This window comes from Alligator sinensis, unplaced genomic scaffold (assembly GCF_000455745.1).
Source record: "Alligator sinensis unplaced genomic scaffold, ASM45574v1 scaffold832_3, whole genome shotgun sequence".
In the NCBI taxonomy this organism is placed as follows: Eukaryota; Metazoa; Chordata; order Crocodylia; family Alligatoridae; genus Alligator; species Alligator sinensis.
Genome location: NW_005843336.1, coordinates 113600 through 130992, shown reverse-complemented (window position 1 = coordinate 130992; position 17393 = coordinate 113600). Strand labels below are relative to the sequence as shown.

The 17393-nt window shown below is 38.6% G+C and overlaps 1 protein-coding gene across 3 annotated transcripts in view; it reads right to left on the bottom strand.

Annotated features, from left to right (window-relative positions):
• Positions 1–7984: 7984 nt before the first annotated feature.
• Positions 7985–17393, bottom strand: part of LOC102385816 — an 85971-nt gene continuing 76562 nt past the window's right edge. For all 3 annotated transcript variants that reach the window (XM_025194896.1, XM_025194897.1, XM_025194895.1), the window contains exons 9-14: positions 16264–16329; positions 14220–14326; positions 13231–13291; positions 10973–11178; positions 10084–10177; positions 7985–8612 (exon numbers count right to left, since the gene is read on the bottom strand). In XM_025194896.1, coding sequence (XP_025050681.1) covers positions 8550–8612; positions 10084–10177; positions 10973–11178; positions 13231–13291; positions 14220–14326; positions 16264–16329 — 597 coding nt within the window. In that variant the 3' untranslated portion in view covers positions 7985–8549. The remainder of the gene's footprint in view (positions 8613–10083; positions 10178–10972; positions 11179–13230; positions 13292–14219; positions 14327–16263; positions 16330–17393) is intronic.

Genomic DNA, 17393 nt, shown 5'->3' with positions numbered 1-17393 from the left:
CTAAGGAGATTTGACTTGCGGCTAGCTGATCGATAGACTGATCACCTATTGATTTTTCTCCCCATCGCTGAATGATCCCTCGACGTACCCTTTCCCTGCGCGCAAAAGTTCCACGGAGCCTTGACAACTTCATGTGAGTGAATTGTGAGTTCTGTCCGAGTCCTAAAACTAGGATTTATGCGAAGTATTCCTGGAAACGTTCCAGCCTACACCGCGACCATCTTCAGTGTAAGTAAATAATCTTAAACAACCATTAAGCGTCCGTGCCTAATTCTAGCGCGCTGCCTGCCTTCCCCGACCCGGCGTGTCCGGGCTGCTGGCCACAGCCCGCGGTGCGCAAAAGGGCCTCGGATCGTTCCCGGCCTGCACACATAGGTCCTCCCGGTAATGTCTCAACCCACCCTCCACCTTGTGACATCACTGGGGCCAGGGGAACACTCATTGTCTGTTAACCTCTGGTACCTCATTCTTGCTCCAGGGATTTATCCAGGGATAACAGAAGTGGATGACTGTATGCTTGCACTTTGTCCCAGGATAAGAGTTTATCCAGGAATAAATGCAACATCTGTCTGTAGCCACATAGTTCCCTGGCCTGTTTGCAGGCTCAGTTGTAGCAATAGATGCAGCTCCCCTGAAATATGAATGTGCTGTGGATTTATCATTCAAGTGAGGTTGCTGATTTGCATCAAGCATCCAGCTTTTTAGGGCAGGAAAAGGCTATCTTAGTATTGAAAAGGCTCGTCTGTGCCATCAATGCTAGGACAATTTCGAGAGTCTGTACCATGGAGCTAGTCCTTTCTATTTAAAATAGATAATTATAGGCTCATTTACACCCTGCATATGAAAACCTAGACAGAAGAACTTGAAAAATTAAAGAAAAATCTATGGGACTGACAAAACCCTTGTTGAATATCTGCTGCAGTTTTGCTATTAAAATAAGCTCAGCTTGTAAGGATGGAAATAAAATTTAGGCAAAATGCCACAGTCTTCACTAAATCTCTTGAGCCCAGATCGACAAAGAGATGTGGACATCCAACTTCTAGAGTAGAATTTGGGACCCTGTGTTAGGTGCCTAAGTCAGGGCAGATTTAAGTACCTTGGAATGGCATTTCCAAGAGCCTGCAGCCAAAGGGACCTAACCCAACTAGGCAATAGTAAATAGTGAAAGGGATAGTAGAGAGTAGGAAATTCCATCTTTTTCCAGAGTTAAGCAGGCCTGAGTTACACAATTTATGTGAGATTAGGTTTTACAGTTTAAAGGCCTCTCCTGGATTTAAATCTATCCTCTGGGTGGAAAGATAGTCTCACTCTCTTCCTTTACAAGGGGTTGCTGGTACCACCCAGGGAAAGGTGGGATCCAGGCCCTCCTCAGTCTGAGGTGTTTGAGAACCTTCTAGGATAGTGCCCTAAACTGGGCTACTGGGTAGCGAGCTATCTGAGTGTCATTGAGGCTGAGAGAGACGGAGATCATAAAAGGAAAAGTGACAGCATTCCAGTGATTAGAATATTTACCCAAGAACAGAAAGACCTTGGTCCCAGTTCCTTGCTCCCAAGTCTGCTTATGTATTTTGCATTAGTCACTGGATAAAATACAGAAGCACCCCTGGAAGCAGGAACTAGGACCCACATCTTCCTCTTCCTAGCTCAGTGCCCTCATTTCTGGGTTACTGAATCATGCTCTCTCTGGTCCCAGGAATCTTGTATTTTTCACTGCAGAGAGGCATGCCCTTCAACAGGAGTGATGGAGAGTGTTCTGCACTGCCCCAGCTTTCCACAGCTTGATGGCTGGGAACCCATCACACACAAAGTTTGAATCCATCAGGCTGAAGAGGGCCTAGAACCTACATCTTTTAATTTCTGAGCAAGTGTTCTGTCTATTAAACGATTATTTTCAAGAGGGGTAGTACCACCAGCTGTTTCTTCTCTGACTGTGACTTTGGATGAATGTGGTCATGGTGGTTGTGTCTTGTGCTGGGCTCAATGCTTTCAGTTGGTGTGTCTAGATAAGACACTTAATACGCTTTGGACTAATTCTACTGCACATTAGCGCAGCTCGCATAAACCATGCTAATGCACAGTAGACTTAGTCTAATGCATATTAATGTCACAAAAAAAGCATTCATCTGCACTAATTCACAGTAGCACCAATTATGGCACATTTAGTACCTGTCATTACAGGTACTAAACAATGCACTGTAATTATGTTGCATAATGAACATGTAGATGAGCCCAGTGTGTATTAAACATTCTCAGAGCACATCTACCACATCAGGTTCTTCTGGAGACTTGTCAGGAGGGACGCTTGGTTTGTAAATCAAGTTGATGGAAGTTCTGGGAACATACAGTGCTAGTCCTCTGAATGTCTAGAAAACTTTATTGGCAAAAACTTAATCAGTTGAATGGGGTTTTTTAAATGAACCTCTTGAATTTAAATTCTGTCTTTAGGTGCTGAAGTTCTTTTGTAGATCTGGGCCTTGGCCTCTCTGGGCCCAGTTTTCCATCTGTATTGTGGGAATAATGCATATACTTTATGGTTTTGCTTGCTGGGTCTTTACATGTAGAACTTACAATTTGGAAGACTTGGTGCTATAGAAATATTACAAAAACAAAAAGTGGACTGGGTATATGCATGCATTTTTGGTAGGAAAAGAACTTGAAGCAGAACAGATGCAAGACTAAAAATAATTCACTGCTAAAGTGTAGGGTTTTTTTGTGATGACCGTTGTATTTCCTTTTTCTTATTTTTTTTTCTAAAACTCCAATAGGAGAAGCTAAAGTCCTCTGAGCAGATGTATTCATCCATGAGAGCTCTCCATCAAACAGGTGCCTCCTGTTATGACGTAAATTGTGTACGCATGTCCTCCCATTGGATGTAATGATTATTCAGTCTGCAAGCCTTAAGGATAATTTTATTGTGAAATGGCTTTCTAGGCTTTTGAGTTTGATGATATTAGCCTAAGAGTTTCTAAGGAAGAGTCCAGGGCTCAAGATGAATAAGACTGATGGCAACTGACAAAGTAATGATTACTGACTTGGAACAAAGTATACAAACCTATGACATTTTAGCATTCCCATTTCTAAACACCTACTATTTATTTTCCTTGATGGTGCTTTTCACAGGGATTGGAGATTGCAATTGTTTCAAGGGTATTAGAGTATAAATATGTTCAAAACACTAACTTTGAAGACAGAGTTGGTTGTTAGGCTGTTGCACTAGTCTCTCCATCACTGCAAACCTATGTTTGAAACCAGTCTGTAGGTTACTTATTTTGATCTAAATGATAAAAAGGTTTCTAGATGATGCACACTTATGCTAGTAATACAGTAAGATCCTTGCAGTATATTATTCAAAAAGAATTAAGCTAATCAGTAGCCTACCAAATTACTTTCCCAACGCCTTTCTTCTCCCCATCCCCCCACAAAAATGCAAACTTATACTCTCTGTCCTTCATTGTTTTGAGAAGCATATGTCCAGTCCTCTCCAAAACCTCCTACTAATGTGCCAAGCCCAAAGGGGAAGATGGGTGAACTCCAAAGTCCTGGAGCTCTCAAGGAGAACACCTGGATAACAGTCTCCTCTCTCTCTCCTAGTGTCTTCTAGTGCCCAGGTGCTTCTTCTGATCCCAGCTGTGGCATGAGCACAGGGAGGAAAGAGTCTCTCCAAATAGCCTGGTCCCAGGCCATCTAGGGCTCAGTAGGTCATAACCAGCACTTTCAACTCTACAGGGGCACTAATGAGCTGTCATCAAGATACTCTGCTCAGCAGGCAAGACATTACATTCTTGCTTTAGTCTCCAAATGGTTATAAATATGACCTTAGCAATTTCAGTACAGTTCCTGAATGTTTTCAACCTGACAAAACCATTGCATAGCTCAGCACAACTAGGAGCCTCTATGAATGGAGAAGCCATTGAAATGGAAGGGGAAGTCCAGAATATGGAGACAAAAAGTATTTGGTTATCTAGTCCATTTCCTTGAAGTGATGCAATGTATTCCTTATACAAGTGTTTTTATACATTTCTAGTGAAAAACAGATAAAGATGAAAGCACTTCTTAGGGATGCAGTTAAAAGTGAAATGCAAGAAGACACTAAAACTTGAAGTAACCCTACAGTCCTTAAAGCCCTCATTAAGCACAACTCCTGTTGTCTTAATTCAAGTAACTTTCCATTGATTTTAGAGGGCATGTTCCCAGTATGGGGCCATCTGGATTGCCCCAAGTGGGCTCCAGGGGCTTTCAGCAAAAATTTGTTCTCATAAACTTTCTTTTTACTCTGTGAATGTATACCAGTGTTCAGAATTCACAAATGATGCTCCTAATCATATGTGATATCAATATACAACAATTCTTGTGCAATGCAGAATATTCTGATCTCCGTGACACTAAGTACAATGCATTTTGATGTATCTCTATCATCCACAACACTACTAGGAGCAAAGGACAAAAATGATCCTCTTGGTAGTAGTTCAAATTAGGCTTGTGTGACTCTTTCTAATTTAATGTTATCTATAAAAGTGGCAAGTTTTTAAGTGTTTGTAGAACCCTCACTAAAGCTTTGGACCAAATTTTTAGAAATGAAGGACTACTGGAAAAGAAAGGTAATTCTTTCTCAAAAACAAAATGCCTAGCTTAAGAAAAGGGTTAATTGGATATTCAAGTCAGGATTTAACCTTAACTCACATTACCTAATCAATTTGTCTTTCTTGATAGCTGGAAGTGGCTTTTCAAGATTTATTAATGTTATAGAAAGTGATTATTATGCAAGGTCCTGTGATGTTTCACACTTAATCTTCCAAAAGTGGGAAAACTATAGTTTGCTTTCTTTTTTTTTGTAACAGATGGTAAATTCTTTCATTCAGAACAACAACAAGTTAGCAGGTTAGTAATGATGCTCTTGAAACATTGCTAAATATGCATAGAGGGCAGTGCTTTCCTAAGTACTAGGAAGTTCCTTGCTGAAAGTTCAGTAAAACTATTTGAAATTCTGCTCACCTCTCCTGTCAAAACAGAAAGGCTTTTTAGAAGACCTAGTGGGGAATGTATGGCTCAACTTTCTTTTAACTTTAAAACGACTGCAAATTTTACAAAATGCGATATACATAGAAACGCGCTTGTGACTTCTAACAATATACGTTAAAACAATTTGACAGGAGATTCTTTAATTCCATGGGTATGGCTTCAATATAGCAGCACTGTGCTAGGGATTTACCTGTTAGTGAGTGTCCCATGACCCAGGAACATTTCTTGTGGCCCATCTGCTCTTTTCAGAATGGAAGTGCTGCCACTTTCACAGTAATGCTTCCCTGCAGCATTTGGCAGTTCCTTCTTTTTCCCTTTGTCCTCTGCTGCCAATAGGTTTTCCACTGTTGCTGGCTTCATGAATAAGCTTAAAACAAAAGTGAGCTTAGCTCCTGATTGCACAGCTAAACGGTGCTCTGGGACTGAAGAACCAAAACTGTTATCAGAAAGGAAGGACAGCATGGTCAGTGAGAATGGGCAAGAGAAGTGCATCAGGAAAGGTAAATTACAGGGCTGTGGAATTATAGGGAGCAAAAAAGAGTGAACAGGTAAAGGATGAAAATATATGAAGAAGAGAAGCTGAGTTAGGAATGATGGAGAGAAAACACTTGTGGAAGAGAACAAAGGAAGAAAAAATAAAACAGGATATTAACTTTCTGACTAAAATAAGTAGTGTTAATCATGTTGAATTAGTCTACACCCATCAAGAATGCAAATGGCTTTGCAGTTTTGTACATACAAAGAAATGGTTGCACTTCTTTGGTTCTTTTGGTTCTGGATAAGAAAACTAACTAGGTTGCATGCTGTACTTTCCTCTTGGAGAAAAACAACAATTGAAAGTTTTGGCTTTTAGAATCTTAAGTTTTTAGTGCCACAGGCATAGACATTTATTTAATATAACTTAAACTTGCAAGGGCTATTGAAAGCCTGTACACTTATTAGCACTCAACTATTGCTGATTTTTAAAATTGCTTTCAAAGGAAAAATGACTTGACCTGAGGGTTTCCCACAGTTCTAATTGTTGATTGTTTTAATTTTCAGGTGACATTTAAGGGTGTAGTGGAAAGGAGATACCTTTTTTAAAAATGTGTAAGTACCAAAGTCTGTGTTCTTATTTTAATGGATAATAATTGGGACATGAGTAAAACCTTCCTTATGTGAATCTGATTCTCTTGTGAAAAATGAAAAAAGTTTCAAGTGCCGATGGCAACTAAATAAATCTTTCCTTTTCTAGAACAATATTTACAATCTAAAAAGTAACAGTAATTGTTATAGAATCTTTGCTGATAACTGTCTAATATCAATTCGCTTTAGGGGGACTTTCCTCTTCCCAGTACTACTGCAGAGTATTCAGCATATCAAAGTAATCTGCATTACAATGCTCTGTGTTAATGGAGACAGATACTTCAAAACAAGGCAACATGTTAATAGTCGCACTCATATAACTCTTGGGCCCAGCAATTAGTAGACCACTTTTATTAGTGGCTAAGTGTAGAAAATATACCATCAGATCTTCCTTGCAACCTTTGTTCTACATTTTAAGCACACTAAACTCTGTAAGAATTTCTAATCCCTTTTGAAAACTTACCTACTTGTAGTAAATTTTTTGCATGAAATTTTCCCTTTCTTGGCAACTGGCAAAAAATGTAATTTGTTTTCATCATTCTTTTTTCTTTTAGATCTGAATAAAGGTTAGGAGATTTTCTTCATTAGCCATAGATCAGATTTACAACAATTTGTTCTGGATTCCCTTTGCTGTATTTTTAGTATTAAAAATGGCATGGTTCAGAAATCAGACTAGTTATCTTGAGGTAGAATAATGCTAAATCTTGGTGAAATCTTTTCTGTAGTTGAACTGGATCAGACACATCAATTGAAACTTGAAAGCCTGGTGACAAGCCATGAAGAACAGCTCAGAACTGAAGACTAATTTTAGAGAAGATGGATATGATTTTTTTTTACATTGTAGTTGAAGAGCCTCTTAAAACCAGCATACCTTGGAGTGATGGACTGACTGCAATCTCAGTTTGCTATTTCCAAAAATGTTTTATTGCTACATTCTTCATTTCCTAACCTCTTAAGTGCTTGTGTCTTAAGACCTAATACTTATATTTTTATTTAAAAATGTTTAACAGCATTCATTTTTGTATGAAAATATACTCTGGCTATTTAAGCTGTACTTTCTTATTGGCATCTGTAATTTAGTTCCTTGCATGGTGTGGAGAATACCAGATTGCCATTTTTAGTTATTTTTTCAGTATGCTGCAGTCTATCCATGGGAAATTCATTTTTGATGCCATTACTGAAAGCTAAAGAGTAAGGCTGCTTACTTAACTAGTTTTTAACAGTGGTGACTGTTCATAAAACAATGTGCAACAGCAGTTCCACCCTTTCAATAACTTAAATACAAAGAAATACCGGATACTTGGTATTCATCCATGCATAAAACTGAACTTTAAAAAAAAATTCCATAGCTATAAAAGGCAGAGAAAAACAAATCTGATCCTCTGTAATCTTCACTGATACTACATTTCCTAAAGAATCAGGGATACAAGCAAGACAGTTAACACTGGTAATCTTTCTTTTCTGCAGGGAAACAAGCGCTCAGTAAATGTAGTGATGTTTGAGAGAAACCTTTGATCGACTAACTCTAATTGTTCTATTTCAAAATAGGCAGATCCTAATGTCAAGTTGGCTCACCTTCTCTCATAAGCACTCTCAGTTTGATTTCCACAAGTGTATCTTATCCCCACTCCCATCTGTTCTGTGTCTTCCTACACAGTGCACAATGTCCTACCTCTTCGGAGCCAGTAATGTTGGTTTGCAAAATGTTTGTTCAACAGTAAATGAGAGAGCCTGCATGAACTTAAAATGCAATATCTTAGCATGCCACACACAAAAAAAACCCTAGTTACATACATTAAATAATAATTAGACTTTTAATGCCAGACATATTTATGCTGTGTACTAAGAGGCTTGAAATATGGATTATATAGAGAGAAATTACTATAAGACCATACAGAACTTGTATATTTTTGAAGCTGAGTACATTTCTAACGGGTTGCCATAGACAATTTGTCTGCTTTCTCAGAAGGAAATCTTGCGTCTCAGTAATTGATCACTTAAAGTACGCTTACCCTCTTTATTTCCTTCCTTTGATGTCACTGCTCCATGTGAGAGTTCAAGTTGAGAAATTATCACTGATTTAATCACAAACAGTCTTCACTACAGGAGCACAAGTCAATTTGCTGGCTAGCAAAATACCACAGTAAATTATTGGTTTTCATAAAATAAGACACATATACCATATCTTTTTAAACATTACATAATAGTGGTCTAATTTAAATGAATGGCAAAATTCCCCTTTATTTCAAATAGGATCAGGATTGTAAGAAGTAAAGTGACAGTATATGGATTTCATATTTTACATATCAGAGTCTGCAAGTTATGTAGCTCTTTGATCTACAAATACAAAACTGCACTTGATTATTCCTATTTTGAATTCTATATTTTTTCCGTCGTTTTCCAGCTTAGGAAAGGGCTGCTTCTTTGTCTGCATAATTTATCCAGTAAGTAACTGCTGATTTTGCCTCCTAAAATAAAAAAAAGTAGTTTAATTTTATTTGAAAGAAAATGGATATATAACCATACAGTTGTATTAAAATTAATGTATGCAACATAAATCTGTAATTAGTCTAAACAACATTTTAGTTGAAACAGCTTGTTAGAACATAACTTAATACTTTACTACAAATAAATACAGATAAAATAAGCAGTAAGTTTGGTTCAGCCTTCTCTCTTCTGATTGGAGCTGGACAGAAATGTTCGTGTAATACTTGTTGATAGGAAAATGCAGCTTTCACATAACTGAAATTTTCCTAAGGAAATCTGTCAATTTTCCATACAGCAAGCCAAAACTAATATTCAACTTTTGATCACTTCCACATGAATCTGAATATTTAATGTTGCTTAAATGACCTAAATATTTCCATGCAGTATTCAACTGATGTTGTACCAGTGATGGTCCAGGAAATATGCGAGAGGATACCTAACTGAGGAAGGGTACTTTGTGACTAAAAGCTCACAAAAAAACCCACCCCAACATACAACCCCTTGCCTCCCAAATATTTACAGTCAGTTCAGCATTCATCTGTAGTCTGGTGCAGTGTGTGTGTGTGTATGTGTGTGTGTGTGTGTGTGTGTGTGTGTGTGTGTGTGTGTGTGTGGGAGAGGGGGGTGGGCAGGGTGGGATGCCTCAGCTGTAATTCTCACAAATCTCAGGCACACTAGGCATATCTGGTTAAATGCTGAACTGACTTTAAGCACATAGCTTGTAACCTGTTTAGGTTTTCCAGAAGAGCACCTGAAGCATGTCCTCAGTGGCTAAGAGCAAAGTAAATCTCCAGTCATCTGCAGCTGGTTCATTCAGTGGAGAACATAAAGAAATGCTACTCATCCCCTTTCTGCCTTCTTACTCTGACATTACCATTAACCGCTCTCTATTTTCCAGCATTATGTTGTCTCTTCCTAATAGCTGCATTCATGCTTCCATGCTTCATACGTCATTCCCCAACCTTTCTAGTCTACGTTGGATCCCACTCTACTTTTATCCAACATAGCCTCATCCTAAAGGCAGCTGTTCAGGAAAAAGGGTATTGTTTTGATGAGCTTTCTAATGATAAAGTGAACCCCAGGAACTTGGTCAAACTTAGATTCTGCCTTTGTTGTAGCAGGGTAATTTGGCCTTTTCTTGACTACTGGCTGCAAGATCAACCTCCACTTTGCCAGACTCTTCCCATTTCAAAATGACAAAGAGGTGGATGAGGTTTCCTTTAAATAGTTTAAGCGGAAAGAAAAGGCAGTTCCCCAAAATGTATTAAAAGTGGTCACTTGCCCAAATTCTGGTTGTTTCCTGGGATGTCTGTGTACATTGGAAGGTAGCACTGGATGTTTCATGAGTTAGTATGACAAGTAACCTTTAATCAATGCTTTAGCAATGTGTGATACTTCTTCACGTTGTGCTGCACTGATTTAATGAAAAAAGAAGAGTGAAGATATACATACCACAACCCGATTCTTCAGAACCACATCTTCCAGGGTTAGAGGCACAGGGATCATTTCAGGCAGGACATGGACATTGGATTTCTGATCCTTCAAACTGTAAGATACAACCAAAACAGCTCTGAAAATAGAACTTCCTCTAAATCATTTGGCTATTCTCTGTGTACAAGTCAATATCATAGTGCCATAGTAGTAACATCATAATTATTATTGAGATAGTGTCTTGTAATTTTTACTTTTCAGTTTCTTAAGACAGCCCCTTTTGGGTAGATAATTTCCATTCTTTTTCTGACACTAGAAAAAAACTGCTTGGTAAATTTTACTAACTCCAGAAAAGTCAAATGGATTTTATTTGTTCATGAGAATAAAGTCCACTGGTAAGAAATTTATTTACAAGCATTCCTTCGTTTAGGTAAGTCCAAAATCATTTTGCTTTAAACATTTCAAATTTGGCACAAACTGCACATAGTCTCACAGAGAAAACACATGCTTGTTTGAAAAAAATCTGATTCCAAAATAACAAAGTTATGGATATTTTAACAACATTCATCCTGAGTTTGCACAGCAGGTTCTTCTCAACTTCAGAAGAAAGCACCAGGGTGTGATGCTCTGAATATTCACTGGTGAGGATATTTGAAAGCTCACACCTACGTGTATTTGAATATGTGATTGCTCTAAAGAACTGCAGTGTTTAGAGTCAAATTTACAAAAGGAAAAGGGAACAGCAACCTTATTATTTATAATAAAACAAGTTTCTATTTCCAGTCCAAAGCAACAGATACAGGCACTTTATTCAGATGAGCATGTCTGATTCCTTCTGCAAGGACACTGACATAGAACTGTGGCCGGATGATGTGGTTCTGGCAATTACATTTAGACAAAACCTACTCACACTTCAGTGTCTCCTCTATCTTCATCTTGTTTTTGCTCTGACCCATTTCTCAAGCCTTTAAAAACTCTGCTCATTTTGGAGGGGCCCCTGTGATGTTGCTCCTGCTGCTTCTTTCTCATCAAAACTGGAAGTACATTTTCTCTTCGCTCTCTTTCAGTGGGGCTGGTTCCAGGTTGTTTATGATGATTTGGAAACAAATAATCCATCTTGGGATAATAGGAGTACAAATTACTGTTATAAAAAACAGTACTGCATTTCCAAAGCAAAGCACTGCAAACTGTTCTCTAAAAACCCCCAAAAGATACTGGAAACAAAGCCCCAAACAATATGATTTGTTCAATTCAGCACAAGAGCTCAAACTTTTGACTAATATCTGTTGGTTACTAGAACTATCTGTTACGTTTTAGACAAGTTTCTATTCTTGAATCTGCCAACTTTAGTTGGTCACTTTTGTGACTTCTGCTTTGTCTGGGTTCAGGCTGGGGGATCATACTCGGATCTGATGATCACTAGTTCAACTGCCTATAAAATCTAGAACAGGAGGTAGCTAAATGAGTCTTACAGAAGAAGCCTCTGAAAGTTACGTTCCCTTTTCAAACCAAAGCCATAAATACCTGACTGCAATAAAGAACAATGTTCAGTATTAGACAGACCTCTTCACAGACTGTGCTGCTCTTTGGCATTTTTCAATAAATAGGCACTTCCAATCAAATACAGCAGGAGGGAAATGTTATTTATTGCTTATTCCTTTTACCTTGAAAGAATGTTGTCTTATATTTGCCAATAAATCTATTGTTCACAAATCAAATGGAACTCAAGAGATCATTTTAAACACAATTAGATGGGGACAGTCCCTTAAATTTTCCTTTTGGCTTCACACATATTTCCATAGGTTTTATTACCACTATTAAAAATCTAGCTTCACCCATTTGGCATTTTACAAACATTGGGCAGGTGTTACTTCCATTGAGGTCAAGATAAATTTTACTTCTGAGTTCACTAAGACCAAGTCTAGACTCACACTATTGTTTTATTTTACCCATAAACATGACCACAATGTGGAAACTATTCAAATTTGTCACTGGAAATATGTCATTGAATAAATTCTGACATTTCTTCAAACAGATTATTCACCAATACATTTTAACATTTGAAAAAAAAATCTATAAATTAATATTTTACATATGATTTATTCTATGTATTTTTCCCATCAATTGTTAAGTTAGTTACAGGTGAAAGTTTTTTGTTGTTTGTTTTTTTATTTGACTAGATCTAATTTCAGATGGAGGCATAAACAGCCATCACTCTGTGAATGTCGAACTAAGATAAAGCAAAACTCAGTTTATGGTAAAACTGAATGAAAGCTCCTACTAGTTTGCAATGGAGCATCCAAATCGCAATTTTAGCTAAGTGGCAAATAAATCAGCTTTACTATAAGAGGGTTTTATTGCATACTTGAGTGGTGCTTAATCTTCTGGCCCCGCAGGCCAGATGAATGGTGTAGGGCTAGTCCACAGGCCGGACTGGGCTCTGTGGTGCCTCTGCCTGGCCCTGCACAACCACATTAGGCCCTGAGCTGGCCCTGTATGACAGGATCAGGCCATGGGGCCCCGTGCCACCCCCATGTGCCAGGATTAGGTCCTGGGGCGCTGAGCATCCAATCCACCACATGGAAGCTCACTCTCCATCCCATGGGGCTTCCCACAGGTTTGAAAATTTGTCAGGAGGGAAGCAGTGCCACCGGTCCCCCACTGCCAAATTTTTAGACCTGTGGGGAGCCCTGCAGGCTGGATGGCCTGGTACTGGGGGCCAGATCTGGCCTGCGGACCAGGGGTTGAGCACCCCTGGTATACTTTATTTAAAGATCTTGACTACTAAATTTGGCAGATTTAAGAATAAGATTCTAAGAATAATTTTACACACACACACATGTGCACATGATATAAGCCCAAGTCAAAATTTTAAGGCTGAGGCATTTCGTGTTACTGCTCTAAAACCTGTTTTTAGGCACTTCTTACATTTCAAAAGGTACTCTGTACTCATTGCTGTCTTAACAATCAGGCCATTTATTTCTCTGCCTAAAACTCTGATCTCACCTTTAAAAAAAATTTCAAAATATTCTTAAAACGTTCTAGACCTATAACACTTGTAGGGACTACGCACCCCCAAAAAGAGCTTTAGCTATGACTTTGCTTTGGGGAGGTAGTTACTAAAAAGCAGAGGGCAGAGATGATAGCAGTGATTGCTCAGTCACTTACCAGGTCATGGACATCATATTCTTGTTCAGTCACTGCAAACTGGCCATTTTTCTCCAGCAGCCTGTTCCAGGTCGCACCAAACAGAGAAAAGCAAATTTAGAAGAAAGGAGGAAAGATCATCATTCTTTGCATATACAGCAGATGTTACTTTAATTGCCCAAATACTGTTCTTTGACAGTGTCCTCTGGCCATTTCCACTTAAAAATACAGCACCCCTCCTGTCAAGCTGTCAAACTGCCCTGATAAACAGAGTCTATTGTGCGGTGTGCAAGATAGTGAGGGCAGTGCAATACTAAAGTTATACTTTATATACAGCTCTACCCACAGCTACTTCTGTCACCCCCTTCTAACTACACAGTCCTTATTATACAGAACTTGAGGCTGGAGGGTGGTGTGAATGCACACAGATGATTACTGAATAGTCAGTGGTACATAAGCTCCTTTTCTTCTTTGAAGTCCTTTCACTTGTGGGAAAATAGCAAACAGTGCCCCATTAACTAAATATGGACTACAGCACTGTTCTCCCAAACTGGCATCAGAGCACAAGGTGAAACCTAAGGAGCACTAACTGGTAAAGGTGTGTGCTGACCTCTGAGCTACTACTGTTGCAGATTTACATCTATAGAAACTACCTTAAGTAATCCCACAGATTCTGGTGGGGCTCTTATGGAATGGGTCTCTACACCAAAGCCTCTTGCAGCTTGTTCCCAAGATGCTGGTAAAGAATCCAAGTGCCTATGATAAAACCCTGTTTATTTATGGAGGACACATGGTGAGATCTTTAGGTCATGGACCATCCTTTTTGTTTTGGGTTTCAACAGTGCTGACTACAATGGGATTCTTGTTCATGTCCAGGGCTCCTAGGAACCACAGTCATCACCACAACTAGGTTATCTAGCCAAACACAGAGCTGTGCGTAAAAACAGTAGAAATGCATTATGTTACTTTCAAAGAAAGTTTCATACAATTTGCTCAAGACATTAACTGACCTTTTGGATGATTTCATATTAAGAAGTGCGAGATAATACATATGGTGCAAATAAATGAGATGCCTTTCATGTTCATAATGCTTCCTATTCCTTTTCCAAGTTTTGCTCTGGAAACAAAAAACAGTGTGTTACTATGACATCTTACACAAAATGTAAGTTTACTGAACTTCAGGTGAGATTTCAAAGGAATTTTTACATAAAGGTAGAAAGACAAGGATTCCTTTTAGGTTCCTATACTAACTCTTACTACTTAATGACCACCTCCCAAAATGCCCATGCATAGATTTCATTTGAATAAAAATGAAGTTTTGCATTCAATAAATGCTATTAACCATACTGAAATAGACTCCAATCTACTACAATGATAAAGACACAAAGTACCACTGCTGAAGCCATTTTACACCATTGTACATTGGTCAGAATGAGCTCAATTAAATCTAATTCTTTTTTTCTACTAGTGAAAATATAAGTTTGTATACAGCACACATTTGAAAACGGTAACCTTTTCAACTGCAATGCAATTCCTGTTGCATTTAGCTTCCCCTATATCGCCACCTGGCCAAATGCATTGAAAATGACTTTATAGCTGATTTCTAGTTTTCCCCTTATTTTGACCAAATCCATTCTCATCGCTTTATGGTTAATTGCATTACCCATATGCAGCATGCTTCTTACACTCTGACATATATGGGATAGGGCTTTCACTATGATTAAGTCTGAAGAACAATTTTTAGCCATTAGGACTGCAAATCTGAGAAAGCAAATCTTTTAAAATTTGTTTATTGGAATTCCACTCCCATACCAAAAAAGGAAATTTAGCATAGTAAAAACAGTTATGAAAATCCTCCCACATTTTGTTGATTAAATTATTTCATCTGTCATGGTCATGAAAAGGTGCTGCTTTGGTACTAGAATTTCCTTTCCTTTGTTTATAATTTTCCCCTTCTACTATTATTTTAAAAATATATATAAATATTTTGGGAGACTGGGGTTAATGGGTTTTTGGCATGACTGAGAAATACCTTAACTGTGCTATCAATTTGCCTGATTGATCAGAGAGCTTGATCCAGTCTCTGAAGCCTTGAAGCAAAATGCCTGGACAGCAGCATTGAGTTTACAGGAGAGATCACAAGAAGGCTAGACTTTACATTTTTGGTGTAGTGGGCTGTGAAACAACTTTTCTACTGTCTACTTCTCAAACTCATTTAACTTTATCCCAATCATGCAATTGGTCCAATAAGAGACATCCTTGCCTCTCACATAATTCCTGGACCATCACGACTACAAAATCACTCTATTTCTCAAATGCAACTTTTGTTCATCTTTAGCCCACCACTGCACACCAGGCCAGGCTGCAGAGTTTGGGAAGGGATTAACAAGGTAAATCTAAGGAATACACCCCACACCTGACAATGAATGATCTGCCCTGGGTGACCTCAACTCTGATAGCAGTCAATCAGAAAGTTGAAGGAATACTTTTCAGCATTAGACCCTATGGAAGATGAAATGTCACTGTGCTCAACCCATTCCCAGTTTGCCATCAGCAAATCCCAGAGGACTGCTTATTTGTTTTGAGCCCACCTTTCATTTTCGTTTTTCAGGAACAAAAACTATGTACACAGGGCCACCCTGAATATCAGAAATGTTAAGTAACAGTGAGCCTCTGCCAGAAAGTCAAAACCAGCTTGCTTGGCTTTGTAGTTCTCTAATCAGTTTAGTAAAGGTGCCTCGTGAATCTCTTTGGCAGGAAGCAGTTTATAGTACAGTAACTTAGCCCATTGTCTGGGCTTTTTCAGCTCAGCTTCATTACTATTACCATGATAAAGACAAGTGTTTTTTCTACTTCCCTTTTTTCCTCTTCAAGTCTCTACTTGCTCTTGACTTTTTTGAATTTCACTTTGATACTTTGACACCTTGGTTCCTCTCCCAGACAGAATCATTACAGGAGCTCAAATAAACCCTTTGGGGGGGGGGGGGAAGAGTTGGTGGGGGAAGAAGGGTAAGTGATATAGAGATGTTGTGAAGATCTGCTGAAGGGACTCACCACCTGCCAAGTTCTGGATTGCTCTTCAGGATTTTTTTGCAATTCAGAAAGCCAAGAAAACAGCATCTGTGAAAAAATATTCAACACTCAGATACAGCATAAGACAAGAATAACTGAAGTAGGCCCCACAGAGCAAATATGGGCCCCAGTTTCCCCACCTAACAAGTATCAACAGTGATGCTCCACTTTGGCTCTAGTGAGACCTCAAGCACCTTCCCTGAAAACCTGAGAAGACTGGCAAGAGTTTGAAAAATTAAGGCCAAAATCTGTTTTATGGCTCATTCAAAAGCCTACACCTTTCAGGAGCACAGTGGGTGCTACCAACCTGCTGCTCCTATAGCAATAATGATGCAAGTGTGGGGGGGTGCTACCTAAGTCACCAATGCCATTTCTTGGAATACCTGGATATTTTTGGGGAATCTCCTATCTAAATAAATCTCTTCTTGGATTAGGAGGTCCAGTGACCACAAGCTGCTAGCGCTGCAGTCATGAAATACCCCAGAGAATAATAAAAGTATTCTAGTATATAATAAAAAGGCAAATCCCCAAATCAGACATCACCAAGTTATTCTATAGTCCTCTGACATCAAAACAGTAAATCACAACTTAGTCACAATTCTCAGTTAGAGTTGTTATTCCAATGACTGAAAGAGACACTCATTTGCATCAGTACAAAGAAAGGTAGACTGCTGGTAGAATAATGACAGAGCAATATAGCAGTCAGCCAGTCTCCAATCCATGTTGAAAGGGAAAATAATATACTAAATATTTACAACCTGTGCTCTAGTGATGTCATAAATCATCTCTGTCCAATGTATCTAAATATACTAGAAATCAGCCTCAACAGAAGCATCCCCTTGTATCACTCTCTCAAAGATCTGCTTTATTTATGTGGGATACTGTTACACATTAGGGAGTGAGACAGTTATTCTACAGAAAGTAAATCTTGTTGCCTTTTCTTTTTGACTTATGCCCAATGCCTTTCCCACTTCAACTGTATCTTTTCTAGGGCCTGATTCTCTTCCTTGTAGTTCTATAAATTTCAACAAAGTTCATTCTGATTTAGTGTTGTGAGATATGAATCAGGTTTGACGCATTATGAGGTTAAATTATTGTTGCTTAGGACCACT